Source organism: Hypanus sabinus, chromosome 15 (genome assembly GCF_030144855.1).
Source record: "Hypanus sabinus isolate sHypSab1 chromosome 15, sHypSab1.hap1, whole genome shotgun sequence".
Lineage (NCBI taxonomy): Eukaryota > Metazoa > Chordata > Chondrichthyes > Myliobatiformes > Dasyatidae > Hypanus > Hypanus sabinus.
Genome location: NC_082720.1, coordinates 27155725 through 27170630, shown reverse-complemented (window position 1 = coordinate 27170630; position 14906 = coordinate 27155725). Strand labels below are relative to the sequence as shown.

Below are 14906 nucleotides of genomic sequence, written 5' to 3'. Positions count from 1 at the left end.
AGAATATTATGCACCTGATTTGACATCATCAGAGTTAAATGTATGATCCCAGTGGTGCTGGTGCAAAGCTCTATGCAGTTTAATCAATATCAAAGCTAGTTACATAGTAGAACTTGAGAATGTTTATTACATAAAAAAGGGACAAATTGCTTGATTTTTGTTGTATCTTAAGAAATTTGATTCTTCAGAACTCCCATTTGGGGGCGTGGAGGGGAGAAATTGGGCAATGTAAAATTTGTCCAAAGCTCATTAGTATTACCATTTGCTAAAGGAAGAAGGTTTGTCTTTTATATATTTATCTGAATCTATTTTTACCAGAGGAAGCAGTCACAAAATAGACACTTCACCTCATTTACTTATTTTGGCTTTTGCAGAAAGCTATTTCAATAATATCAAAAAAGTAAATCCATGCTTTAGAGATGCATAACATGAATCTCAACTTTGGACTGGGTCAAAGTTATCTTATGCAATTCAATGCTTTCTCCAGCCCTGCCTATGAATCATAGTTAAAATTGTTCGCACTTTTTATTTTCTTGGTATTTTGCTTCTGATTTAAGAGTTATACATTGCTAAGTAGTAGAGGATTCTCATTCAGCCAGCGTATGTAATGTTCATAACTTTTTCAGATGAAGAAGATTTTGGAGTGTTTTATAAGGCTTTTTTAATGTTGTATGTTACTGAGCAAGACAATGTGGCATCTTTATATAACACCTTGTGTGGTTTTACTTCAGTAACAATCAGGATGGTTTAATGTGAACCAAATCAAATTCATGATTGTAATAATTAGTATTGTATCAAACATTAAAACTCTAATGTGTATACAGATGATTTGAATTGTGCCTTAATCAAAATAGCTCCAATGTGTGTGTCAATCTAAGCATCTGAACCTAGTTAATTATCACTGATTATTTGACATAAAACTATGGTAGCAGTATAGTGCAAGACATAAAATTGCAAAATAGTGCAAAACAAAGGAATAATTAAGTTTTTGTTTATGGATTTGTTAACCATTCAGAAATCTGTTGATGGAGAAGAAAAAGCTGTTCTTAAATTGTTGCATATGGGTCTTCAGGCTTCTGTACCTCCTCCCTGATGGTAGGAACAAAAGGACATATCTTGGATAGCGAGGGTCCTTAATGAAAGATGCCGCCTTCTTGAAGTGCTCCCTGTTGAAGGTGTCATCAGCGGTTGGAAGGGTAAACACCTGATGCTTTGGTATTTTTTTCATTTTCTTTTTTATGTGTAGTAAACATTGCTAAGCTGCTAGTTACTGTTCGTGATGTGAGGATAGATGGAGGGGATTATGTGAACAGGAAAATGAGAACTAAGTTTTAAAAAAAAAAGTTGGGAGCTGAGGAAAGTTAGATAGAATAAAGTGAACTCTGCTCACTTTTAAATCACAAGATCATTTCAACCTTCTGAATGTTTAGAGGATTTCCAGTTTTCACTTAGATTTCAATAGCATTGGTGAAAATGAGTGGTTGGAAAGTTACAATCATTATTTTTAATCTTTGTTCATGGCTTTGCTGCATTACTTGAAGATCAATATTAGTGAGATCACTTAACCATAAGAAGCCACTGTGTAGTAATAGCTTGGGGTATGAAGCAAGCTACTTAGGGATATCCTATGCTATGGGACAGTTACATCATGCCAATACTAATTTAATTTTTGTATTGCAGTGGGAATAACTAAAAAGGCCATAGATCCAAATCACTCAAATAAGCTGAGTATAAATGAAAAAGTGAAATAACACCAGTAGCTAAAACGTGATTTTGTTTTCAGTTTGAACCGCCCTTTTCAAACTACTCAATTTTCTAATAATTCTGGAACTGGTATCTAATACGTAATATCCACTTGTCATTTATTGAACACAAAAACTACAGTAAGCATACCATGATCTTATAAATTGAAATGTGCCAAATGTCTAGTTATATATTTTAACTGATGCTGTATATTTTCAATCTGTTGGAAAGTTTTCTGATTCCTCTGAGTGGTTTAAAAAAAACTCACTGAACTCCACAAAACCCTATGGATTAAAATTTGCTCAGTTTCAGCTTCCTAAATTATAATGCTGAACTTTTTTTAGTCTAACTTTTCCTTGTGCATTTATGAAAACTTTATCCATGATATTCCCTCTGTTTATTAAAAATTTTGACTCGGTATGTTACCTTTGGGACAGACATTCCTGAAATGACTTGAACATTATCAACAAATTTTTAAGTTTAACTAGATATCAAGTATTGTTCAGTTTGGTTTCTGGAATATCTCGCTGCACTGAAATTCTGTCAGAACTTTTAGAGCTAAGTTCTAAAAGTAGACATTTTTAACAAAAGGTTTTTTGCCTTTATGGAAAAAAAACAATATATTTAATAAGGTGTTGATTTACAACTTTTCGTTAATTATTTGAAGACCTGACCTACTGAGTTTCTCCACCATTTTGTGTGTGTTACAGAAGCTTGAACTGTTTATTTGAATGACAATATTTTACATGTTTGTTAATAACAATTATGTATGTATTGTCTTTACTGTAACCACTTCACATAAAGTGTGTCAGAAGAGACAGTAAAGGAATTGCACTATTTTTTCTGATCTAGATACCATAAAACATTTTTGAGTGGACAATTTCTTCCATACATTGGGGCCATGGAGCACTAATTCTTATTTTTTCAGCTTAAAATAGTACTTGTTGCTAGATTTACCTTGGTAAATATGGGATTTTTAAAAAATTGGATCTGGATTTAGAAAGAAGAAAAGACTGATTAGAAGTTACTTTTGTGATACTGAGCCATAAATGGATTACTGTGCAGATTACGCATTAGAACTGAAATTTGAAGTTTTAATGCTTTCCTGGCCAAATACCTCATAGTTTGTTTTAAACCATCTTTAGAATTCATAATCCCTAGAATCCATAAATCATCCTTGTCCGTGAAATAAGTACCAAACATCTTAGTAACCAAATAGTTTACTCAATTATAAGAATGAGAGTGCTTATAAAGTAACAAAATAGAAATTATGATGACTTCTGGTAATTGTTATATTAACTGCTTAAGATTTTTAGTGGAAATTTGGATTATTTTGTCGCAAACTTGTATTTTATGATAAAGGGGAGGAGAAACTGGAATGAAATCTATTTAATCGAAAGTGGGTACTAATTAAGAATATTAACCAATGTAGAAATATCGGCTTACAGGAATTGGTCCAGACAGCAAAGAATATTTTCGTTGCTCGTTCATTTAAAGCTCAAAGGTTTGTGAAACCACTTTGATACTTCTGTGGACTGATAAATTTGAAATGAGCACCTGAAAAATAGTCATCTTCAGATAATTGAACCGGAAAGTGTGAAGTGAAATTGGACTGTAGACCTGGATGGCACAGACATAGAAGACAAAGAAAATTCTGATTTCTTTGTCCTACAGTACTTAAAATAATTAAATATTCTTTTATTCTACAATTAAAAGTAAAATTTTAACTGTTTTATGTTTGGCATTTAATGTTGTGCTTTATTCTGTAAACTGGCAACAACTTATCTCTGTAATCTGTTTTGTAGAAATTATATATGTCAGTTTTCTTTTATTTGCAGTAGTTGTCAGTAAAAATGTGGAATTTGAATTCAACTTGCACAAAGTGCCCAATGTGTTGCACGGTTCTTTCTCATGTGGCATGAAACACATAAGAGGTCTATTTAGCCTATTGAGTTCATGCCAGTTCCCAGCTGAGCAGTCCTTTTCCCTCTTTCTTTTGCAGATTTGTGTCTCACATGCACATCAACTCCTCTTTGATTCTTTTGTCTCTTAATTAAATTAAAAGGTAATTTACAGTATCCTTTTAATCTACCAGAAGTGGGAAGAAACTGGACACCTGGCAAAAACGCTCAGTCGTACAGAGAATATGCAGCTTCCACACAGGCAATACCCAAAGTTAGAATTGATCCCATGTCCTTGGAGTTGTGACACAAGTGTATTTAACCCTGTGGTTTTAGCTAGGTATTCTCACTGTTGAGCATAGCATGCATTTTATGGACTGCAACCAGAATTTTAGTTCCATTGCACTGTTGGATGCGGAAGTGTCATTTGTATTGTCTATAGCTATTTTGACACCTTGCTGGCTTGATTAAAAATAACAAAGAATTGAGTTTGATAGCCAGATTGGATTAGAAATTAGATTGGTCTCGCCCTTTCCTGGGGGAATCTGATCAACAGGTCACTTGCCCTTAATTTGGAATGCTTTTTACAAAGTTGTCATATTAGTAACTAATGTCTGTAGCTTTATTTTTCATGATGATTTCTGGCAACGCAGTAGGTATCTGTGGTTATATCAATGTTATAAAGTGTCTGGAGAAGGGTGTTGACAGGTTTTCGCATAATCTGAGATTGTAATTGGGCATGTTGGTTATTTGGCTCTAACTGAAGGTGGCGTTCCTACGTACAGTATGTTTTTAGGGCAGATATTCAAATTTCTCCTTTTAGCATAATACTTTTAGTCATGACTTTGAGCCAGCAAAAGACCATTCCAAAAGAGATTCTTGAGGATCTTTGCAAAGTTGGAGTAGTTTTCCTAGCTGCATATTCATGCTTCAGTTGCAGTCTATCTAGAATATACAGGCTTTTACTGAGTTTCATTGGTGCCATTTTTGCTTGGTAGTCCAGATCTGGCTGCTTAGTTGGTTATATAATGCCAGTGCTGACAACAGGCACATTGAAGTTGAGTTCTGCTTTGATTTAGCAACAGCAATTCCTTTGGGAATTCCAAGATTGCTAAATTTGCATATCTGACAGCTTTTCATGTTGTTAGATGGGTTGATTCCATTCTATTATTACTGTCCTTTCTAAGTCTCAATTGCCATTGCTGTTGACTTTCAAAAATGTAAAATTCACTGAACCAATTGGTACTGGTTTTACCTTAAACTACTGGAAATGTAATTGTTTCTGGTGTGGACAAATATTTTCTTGCAAATTATAATTGTGTCTTTATATATCAGGTGCTGGTATACACCAATATTTGCTTGAATGTGGTATTAACTGGCCATATCAGCCTTTGTGTGGCAATAGTTACCTGAATATTTATTAGCTAAGCCTTATTCTTCTTTAAGTATGTTCTAAAATCTATTGATTTAAAATATCAATAAGTAGCTTCCAGCAGTTACATTTATATTGCTCGTGGATTATGAGCTTAGAAATGCAGTGCTAACTACTGAGGGCCTCTGATTTCAGACTACCTTGAAGTCTACCATAATTAGCTCATATGGCCACTCTATCAATACTGGTTTGATAATGTTCAGATCAAACAGCTAATGAGTTGGAAATACAAGATGTTCTTTGGGTAGAAGCTTGCTGTTTAACAAGACACACATGGATTCTTCAAGACCAACTACAATCTGACATCTGAGGCCCAATGTGCTAAGAACTATGAATGGGGAATACCTTACCAAAATCAGAGGTGATTAGTGTCTGCTCAACGAAGCACTTTGAACAAATCCTAAGCAGTGGTTCTTTACTTGATCTGAGCAATCTTGAGTCTATTTCACAGCAAACTATCTAGTGCAACTTATTCTCCATCCTTAACTGACATGAATTTGAAAAGACTATTGGCCAGTGAAGAGCAAAACTCCTAAGGAACACAGTATTGCTGCTGAAGTTCTACAACTTCATAAAAATTTCAGCCATAAATTCATAATCTTTTCTATATCTAGGAATGTGGTTATTCATCCACAGACAATGTAATTGTAGCCATCTTCAAGAAAGAAGGAAGATGCAATTGTAGTAACTCTGGAGGAGTTTTTCTTCTATCTGCAGCACATAAATTCATCGTTAGAATCATCCACCATTACTTTCCCAATAGATGAAGATTGCATGTCAAATTGCAATGTGAATTCTATCCATCTAGAAATACAATCGATACAATTTACACCCTCAATTCTCCCCTGAAAAACGGAGGGTACAACATTATCACAATGAGTTTGGATAATTGGATATATAGTGTAAAACTTGCAAATAAAAATGATTATGGAACATCCTTCTCAAACTTGGCTGTTTATGAAAATTAGTCTCCATTTTGCTTCTCCCTCAAAATGGCATGTAAGCTATGATTTTAGGAGACCCAATCTGCAGATGAACATCAAGAAAGGCTGCATCATTTACCCCAACGCTCTTCTGTCTCTTTCTCACTGTATTGCTGTCTCTAGAAAGGGAGGATTGCTTGCTTTTGTTCTACTTTGGTGGGTTTTAAGGTGATGTGATATGGAGTTAGGCGACAGGGTTATAGAAAGTTTGATGTGCAGTTTTCCTTCTGCTATTTGAATTGAATTTGCTTGTGCTGGACCATGAATACTGTTCAACCCACATTGGCTCCCCCCTCCTCTATAACCAACTTTAATTATTGAGCTGCAGTATGCAGACAGCACTTGCAGATGTAGTTGTTCAGATGACAACATTCAAGCCATCATTTATAATTTGCGCCTTGCACTTCTCCAGAGCGAAGGTCATCTACCAAGGGCCCTTGCTATGTAACTATGCAGTGAGGGATGGGCCGTGATGAGGCCTTGAAAGATGCGGACAACAGGGTCTGATAGTTGTTTATGAAGGCAGACTTTGATAGTAATAATTCACAATAGCTGTCCACCTGAGGTATATGGGGTAGAAAAGCCACAGCCTGGCTGCTACAAGAGTGAAGAATAAGGCCTGTAATACAGGACTAAGCACAATGTCTGTAGGGCATTAGTCCTGGTCTCTTTTATGCTTCTAATATGTGGACTATCTAAATCAGGCAATCCTGTACCTTTGGCAGGGACCACTGTTCTTGCAAAATTTTCCCAAATGAATCGGCAGGATGAGTGACCTAACATCAGGTGAGTCTCGCCAACACTAACCTTCCAGATAAGGCATGATATGTTAAATTGTGTTCATCATGGCAAGACACAGAAAAAAATTCAATGATGTTCTCAAAACCTTCCTGGAAAATGTAACATTCCCATTGATTTTCAGTGAATACTTGCCCAATTGTTGCTTAAAATCTATTTGGAATGTCATTGAGAACAAATCCATTAGTTTGGAGTAGAAGAGAGTGCACAGAAGGCTTGATAAAGATCAGAAGTGGCATGCCACCTCCCAAACTACCCATCTGCCTGCCCAAACGAAAATCTCCTACCATACTTGCAGAGTCACAGACCCACATTGGCCTCATCATCTATATCAAAATCCACAGGCTTAGAATAGAAACAAGTTGCTCTTGAACCCAAGGGACTGCTTAAGAAGATGAATACTATTATGCTGAACTTCATTCACAACATTTTCACGTTCTGTGTAACTAGCTCATTGAAGCCCTACTTTGAATATACATGAGTATCCTTTATGTTGTTCCCAGTGGATGCAGTTCGCAATGGGCAACTTTTGTGAGTCATGTTTTTAGTAGTAAGCCAAACTTTTTGTCTTGTGAAGTATCACATTGGCTGAGTCTCATGAATAAAATTCAGCATGCCACCCTCAGCACATGCAAAATCATAAATTCTAATAACCCTCATTGTTTCATGTGGAAAGGTACATGGAAAGATAAACGTGGGAGTTATTTTAGAAGTTTTTGATTATGAATGTTTAAGACTTAAAACTATTATTTCCCCCTCCTTTTAACTCCTTCAAGCCACTGATTTTTAAGTACAGTTGATTCCAGTTCATTAGGCCATCGAATAATCCATTTATTTGGAGCAACTCTTAAAGATCAAAAACTATTAGAGAAAATAGCCAGGATTCCCTTTGTTTATTTGGGACAATGCCGCTTAATTTGGGTCATTAGACGTTACACTGTTCTTAGAGCGAACAGTTTTTAAATAGCATCAGTTGTATGTGTTTGTTTTCAAAGAGTAGTGATTTTTATCATTGATAGTTGGTGAGATATGACCAGTAAGATAATTCTGAGCTGTTTTGCTCACTGCAGTTTTAAGCATTCAGGCTTAGAAATGCCAGAAATGGCCAGGAGTGAAAATGAAATGATTTCACCACTTCCATAATTTAGAAACTACGAGGAATTTAAAGATATTGACAATTATCTTGAAAGTTTCAATGAAAATGAAGATTTGGAGGATGCAATCGTTAATATCTTGTATGAAGGCATTTCATTACCTGCACTAGATTTCTGTATTGATTTTGTTCATCACATACACTGGATGAGTTCCTCTGTCAATAACTATTAGGAACTAATTCAGTTTTATGGTATTGTAGGACTATTGGTAGTGTTCTAATTTGTTCTGTATTTCATTTAAATACAGGCGTCCCCCGCTTTACGAATGCTCGCTTTACGCCACTTTGCTTTTTACAAAAGACCTACGTTAGTAACCTGTTTTCACATTACAAAGAGAATTTTCGCTTTTACTAAAATTTTTCCCGTATAAATTAATGTTTCTTCATTTTACATCATTTTGGCTTAAGAAAGGTTTCATAGGAACACTCTACCTTTGTAAAGGGGAGAGCACCTGTGCATAATTTGTCAGTTTGTCTTTTTTTACCTTTTTAAACTGTTCCATGAAATTTTGGCCAATAGGGGCAGCTGCTTAATTGGGTCAAAATGTACTGGTCCCGATGTGTTCCAATTAACCCGAATCCTCTGTATTCCTGTATTAAAAGACAAAGTCTATATATTCCAATGCTGCTGCCACTAGGAGGAGCACAAGAATGGTGAAGAAAGCTTATACAAGATTTTCCCTTCTTACATTAGGAGAGTTCTTTTCTCTGTAGCATATCTATAACTTGAAACTGTTGGCAGGAATTCTATTTCAAATTTCTATTAAACACATAGCTGCTACAATAATACACCATCTACCTCAGTGAATTTCTGTTGTAAATGTGCTTGTTTTCCTTCTGTGAAATTGTATTGTACTAGATAGGTTACAACTAATGAAGTTTTTTATAAACTTTAAATGTGCATCTTACAAGCCTACTGCACAAAATTGATTGTGTCCTTTCATTAATACAGAACAAAGTACATTTTTAAGTACACTACACAATTCTGGACTAAGTAAATTGGAGAGAAAAGGACACCTAATTTCATTGGGGTTTATTATCTTAATTTTGTGTTCATTGTTTTCATTTCTGGTGGATTGATTTCTGAAATAAGGCAAGAATTGCCTGTGTTCTCATGAATAAAAGAATGAGATGTGATTTCAGTGAAATGTGCAAAAATGTTGCTGAAACGGATGAAGGAATGATGTTTACCCAGGCTGGCTGCAGTCTAGAACTGTCAGCAATTCATGATTTCACATTCACAGAGTAGGGAAATCTTCTGAAATCCATTACCCAAGCAGGCTTTGTAAGCCCATTCCGTGAGTATGTTCAAAACAAGAATTGATGTACATTTTTGAACAAATAAAGTATATTAAAGAATATGGAATTCCTGCAGGAAAATTGCAGTGAGATTTTAAAAAAACTGTAATCTTAGTAACAGCCAATCCATGCTAAGGGGTCTACAGTTTTTTATTGTTGTTATCTGTATGCACACATCATTGTATAGTAAAGTTTTCAAATGTGTTTTTTCAGTTCGATTTAGGCACAGTGCCAATCAAGACACTATTAATGCGCATTTGGAATTGTTGGGAGTATGAAATCCCAGCATCTTGTTTTGTGTTGTCATGTCCTTATCCTATCTTTGCTTGAATATAGTTATACAGTTTATGTCAGAAAACATAGTTCATAATTTGGGGGGGAGGAGCTGGTGTTTTAATTCTGTATTATACAGACTAAATAATGAATTTTTTTTTTAGCATTGTGTGTATTACTTTTGTAAGAATATTTTGATTTGGAACATGACCTTTGGTTGAAAGGCTTCCCCCCACCCCCCAGACTGATAGGACTGTACTTTTCTGGCACAACTTTGCTTTGGCATATTTGGAACTTTATTGAAGCTTTTGCTGTTGATTATAATTTTATATAGTTTATGCTGAATAAATTGTCAAACAATGCTCAAAACTAGTGAGATTTTAAAAACTGGATTTCTCAATTCTAAGTTTTAAACTTGATTACATTTTTAGGTTGAGTAATGAGTACCAATGCAATTTCTTCAAGTGGTGTATTAATATTAGATTATCTGTGGTGCAATTTGTGTTCTGTTTGTACAGATATATTTTTAATGAAACTGAGGCTAGTTTCTGTATGGGAATGGGTTACAATTACAATATAAGCAGATTTCCAAACAGGCAGGCAAGTGCTTTCCTCAGCTGGATGACCTCAGAGTAATTGCATAAATTCAGTAGGCATATTGATTAATGCATGTGTATAAAGCAGTAAGTAATGCTAAGGTGCATAGAAGAAAAAATATTTTGTTCAGTACATTTGTTAATTATAACTATAAAGGTTTGGATACTGTAAGATAAAAGTGCCAGGAAGAGGATGGCTGATCTTTGCTTAGTACATCATAACCACGCTAATAAGATTATAGAAGTATTTTTCTGAATGGCTGAATTCTTTGATTATCTAAGGGCATGTTCAGTTGTTATTAAAACTTAATTTATTGCAAGGGTGCAAGTGTGGAGGATGAAGTTAAAGGCTTTCCATTGAAATTTATGTAATTTGAAAAAAGATCATCTGCAGTGTCTTATCTAATTTTTTAATGTTTAAAATGTACTATTTTAACTGCATTATTAGCAGTTTAAGAAACCGATTCTGGATTATCCTTTTTCAAAATGTTTACAAGTATAAAAGTACTGATCCGTTACTGCTTGTGATATTTATAGTTGCAGATGCTTTCTCTCAAGCAGGTACTTCTTCCATTGAATTTACTGCATTAAACTTCATTTTCATTGCAGGCTGGTCGAAAAGAAAGGGGTGATGCACTCAATGCTGCAATTGACAAAATGACCAAAAAGACAAGGGACTTGCGTAGACAGGTATGGTAAATTTGGGAAGTAGCCATTAAGAAGGACTTTCTTAACATTCAAATAGGTATAACATAGTTCTTTTTCAAATGAAGCCTTAAAAGTAAGCCCATTGCACACAAAATGAATCTAGCTGAAGTTCCGTTAAATTAATTTGCAGTAGCATGACTAATCAATGTTAAACTGATCACCTATGGATTCTGTAGTTATTAAAATCCGTTGTGGACATTGTAAATGAACTATGTGTCTTAAGTACCCATGGGGCAAGTTTCTATCCCCTTATGGACAATTTTATTGAGGTCAGCTCCTGAATTTGGGCATCCTCATTATCCAATACAAATAGAGGTCTTGTGACCAAGGCAGGGTCCAAATTATTTTGTGTCGGTGCCTAGAATGAGAATGCACTGAAACATTTTAAAAAATATCTTAGATAGATCTCAGTTCATTTTTGTACAGATATCAAGTAAAGCTGTTGAAGCTTGCTTTCTTGGGGCCACGATCAAAAGTTGGCAATTGAAAATTTATTTACAGGCTGGACTTAAAGTGTTAAAAGACTTCTGACGTTTCTGTATTTGAATACACTTAAAATTTGTAATTTAGTGAATATCCAAAATAGAAAATAGTTATGTCAGTTTAAATGTCTTGCTTATGTATTATAGTTTTTAATTTAAGGTCTTTAAAATACAGGCTGTCCCCAGGTAATGAACATCCATAAATCAATTTTGTCCATAAGTCAGAATACAGAAAAACAGTCAGTTAATATGGTACATATACTTCTAAAGTATTGTTGTGGATAGCACAAGACTTAGACTGAATGTATGTCTGTATTTCAAACATTTGAATTTAATATTATGAGAGCTAATTCATATGTAGGAAGGTCTGTAAGTTGGGCATTCTTAACCTGGAAGCTGCCTCTAAATATGAAATTCAGTATGTTTATTTATTTACTGAAATAGATCGCAGAATAGGCCTTTCAGCCTTTAAACTCTACTTTAACCCAAGTTTAATCATAGGACAATTTACATTGACTAATTAACTTACTAACCAGTGCACCTTTGGACTATGGGAGGAAACTGGAGCACCTGGATTCCAAAGGGAGGACAGATAGGTGATGTCAGAATTGAACTCCAAACTCTGAAGTCCCGAACCGTTATAGCATCTTGCTAACTGCTATGCCACCATAGCACCCCAAACTATTTGTCACCTTGCTTTTCTTGCCATTATTTTTTGAAATCTGGAATGATAGTGATTTTTTCTTGGAAAAAAAAGTTTCTAAATTGGTATTTCATACAAAAAACAATACTTCAATTAATAGTAAACAAAAAAAAAAGACTTTCAATAATTGCATGCACTAAGTGATGCCCTTTATGGATGTTCCTTTAATAACCTATTATATAATTTTAGCTCTATTATAGAGTAATAGGCTTTCATTACTTGTCAATTCAATATCTTGTTAATTGAATTGAAAATATAGCCTGCCTGTTAAATAAGTAGTGGCGGAACCTCAGATCTTACAAATATTAGATTATTAAGTTAATAGAGCAATTTGTTTGTTTCGAAGAACTTCATTTTATTTTTTGCTAGAACTTGATGCTCACCAATATTGGAAAAAGAATGACACAGTCTGAGTAAAAATGCCTTGTTATTTTTAAAAATGTTCTTTATGTCCTCAATAAAAGTTTAGTCTCTCAGCTGTGTGGTTGACTTGAGTCTTCTATAGGGAGCTAGCAAAATATTCAGTCGTATCAAAACCAGCATGTTAAAGTGAGTTTTAATAAAACAAAGTTCTTAGCTAGCATGAAGCTGGATACAGCCAAGTTGTTCCCAAGTCATTTGTCCCCGAAAAGCCAAATAAACTAATCTCACTTGGGCGAATTAAACAACAGGCCGGGGTATCCTACTGATAGAATCATACATTTAGATCGCTTTATAGTCTAATTTTCATTACGTTTTATGTGTACCTCTTGGGAGAACACTACTAATCCACTTAATATATCATTTAAAACTTGTCAGAAATGCATCTTTTACTATTTCTTCATTCTTAAATCTTCCATTTTGTGATTTCACATCCTTGACTGTGCTTTGACTTCTATCATAAGAACATAAGAAATAGGAGCAGGAGTAGGCCATCCAGCCCATCGAGCCTGCCCCGCCATTCAATAAGATCATGGCTGATCTGTCCATAAACTCAGCTCCATCTGCGTTCTTTTTCTCCATAACCTTTAATTCCTTTTCTAGTAAAAATCTTTCTTAAATATATTTAGTGAAGAAGCCTCAACTGCTTCCCTGGGCAGAGAATTCTGCAGATTCACCACTGTCTGGGGGAAAAACAGTTTCTCCTCATCTCCGTCCTAAATCTTCTCCCCTGAATCTTGAGGCAATGTCCCCCATTTCTAGTCTCACCTACTAATAGAAACAATTTTCTGACTTCTATCTTATCTATCAAGTACTTACAAAAGATACTGTTATGTGACTTTTTTTGCTATTACCTTTTGTTCATTTTGTAAAGCTTATAACTCACATTTTTGCTACAAGTTCCTTTCCAGCCATGAGTTTTGTTTTATTTGTCTCTTGTCCTTGGTCCTTTATCTGTTTGCCAATTCTCAAGGAATTGGTATGCATGTAATTTAAGAACTTATCACTGATATTGGCATTTTTTGAAATATTATTTCTACAAATAAATCCTGAGATCTTTTTATACTGTTTATAATATCCATCTGATATGTTAACTGTATTTCTTATATTCTTCCAGTTCCCTGACTATATCTGTTATACCATATTTTATACAGTATACTGCAATTTCCAAGTTAAATGACGTTACCATATAAAACAATTCCATATAGATCCACATTAAGCACATTTGGCTTGTATTCAGGATCAACCACATAGTGTGCAATTGCTATTTTAAAAATTAGAAGTAACTGCTATAAATCCAAGTAAACGTTGATTTTAGTGGGGGGAAAATCAGATGTGTTTGCTTAGTCTTCCATGTCACTACAGTGATTATTTTCCTTGATTGTTGCTGATGTGTACTGCGGAAGGTCTGTGAGTATAGTGAGTTTGCTTTTTGTTTTCCACTGAATTGTGGCAGGAAGTCATTGAATTCTTACTAACTTAGGATACATAATAGATGCTCTGTGACAGGAATAAAGGCCATCTTAACTGGATTAAATTTGTGGCCAAAACTGATGAGGAAATTTTGCTGATCGTCTATGATCATAGAGAGCATCTTTTTAACACTGCTCGAAAAAGGCTCAAGCAGTAAAACATTGGGAGCTGAGGAAGCTGATACTGGGAAACCATTCTGGCACACATTGCATTTTTTATAATTCTTTGCAAGGAAGAAACAAAATTAAACAAGTAACTCTTTATCGACATTTTGACGGCTGGAAAGTATAAATGCAATATCCAATCTGCTTATAAATATAAGGATTTAACTGCACAAACCTGATATATCTTTAGTTAATTAAACTTGAATGCAATGCATGCTTACTTAAAAGGCAAGTACTGCTGCCGTATTTGCATTGTTTGATTTCAACTATTTTAACAGCTTAGGAAAGCTGTCATGGATCATGTATCAGACTCTTTCTTGGAGACCAATGTACCTCTTCTAGTTTTGATTGAAGCAGCCAAGAATGGCAATGAGAAAGAAGTGAAAGAATATGCTCAAGTATTCCGTGACCACGCCAGCAAACTAGTTGAGGTAAGTGCACTTTTCATCATTGCTTAATCAAGCATAACAACATTCTGATTGCTAATATTTCGGTGTTCCATTATTCTGTGCAAATAACACCTATCTGGTGGGTTGAGGGAGGCAAGAAATATTGCCCTTTTTAAACAGAGTTACTTGACTATGTTTTCTTATCAATGAAATATCAGAACTGGATCATCTTGCCTTAATAAAGCTCAGTGACCGTAAGCATCTATTTCTTTCTCTATGTGTCCGAACTGACAAGTATCTTCAACATTGCTGATTTAATTTTACATTCCCAGAAGCCACTGTTTATTACTTTTGCTGGGCCAGGTTCAGGAATCTGTTCACCAAATCTT

The 14906-nt window shown here is 34.8% G+C and overlaps 1 protein-coding gene across 3 annotated transcripts in view; it reads left to right on the top strand.

Moving 5' to 3' along the window:
• ctnna1 (catenin (cadherin-associated protein), alpha 1) overlaps positions 1–14906 on the top strand; it is a 113582-nt gene that overhangs the window by 77111 nt on the left and 21565 nt on the right. For all 3 annotated transcript variants that reach the window (XM_059990139.1, XM_059990140.1, XM_059990138.1), the window contains 2 exons: positions 10788–10868; positions 14407–14559. In XM_059990139.1, coding sequence (XP_059846122.1) covers positions 10788–10868; positions 14407–14559 — 234 coding nt within the window. The remainder of the gene's footprint in view (positions 1–10787; positions 10869–14406; positions 14560–14906) is intronic.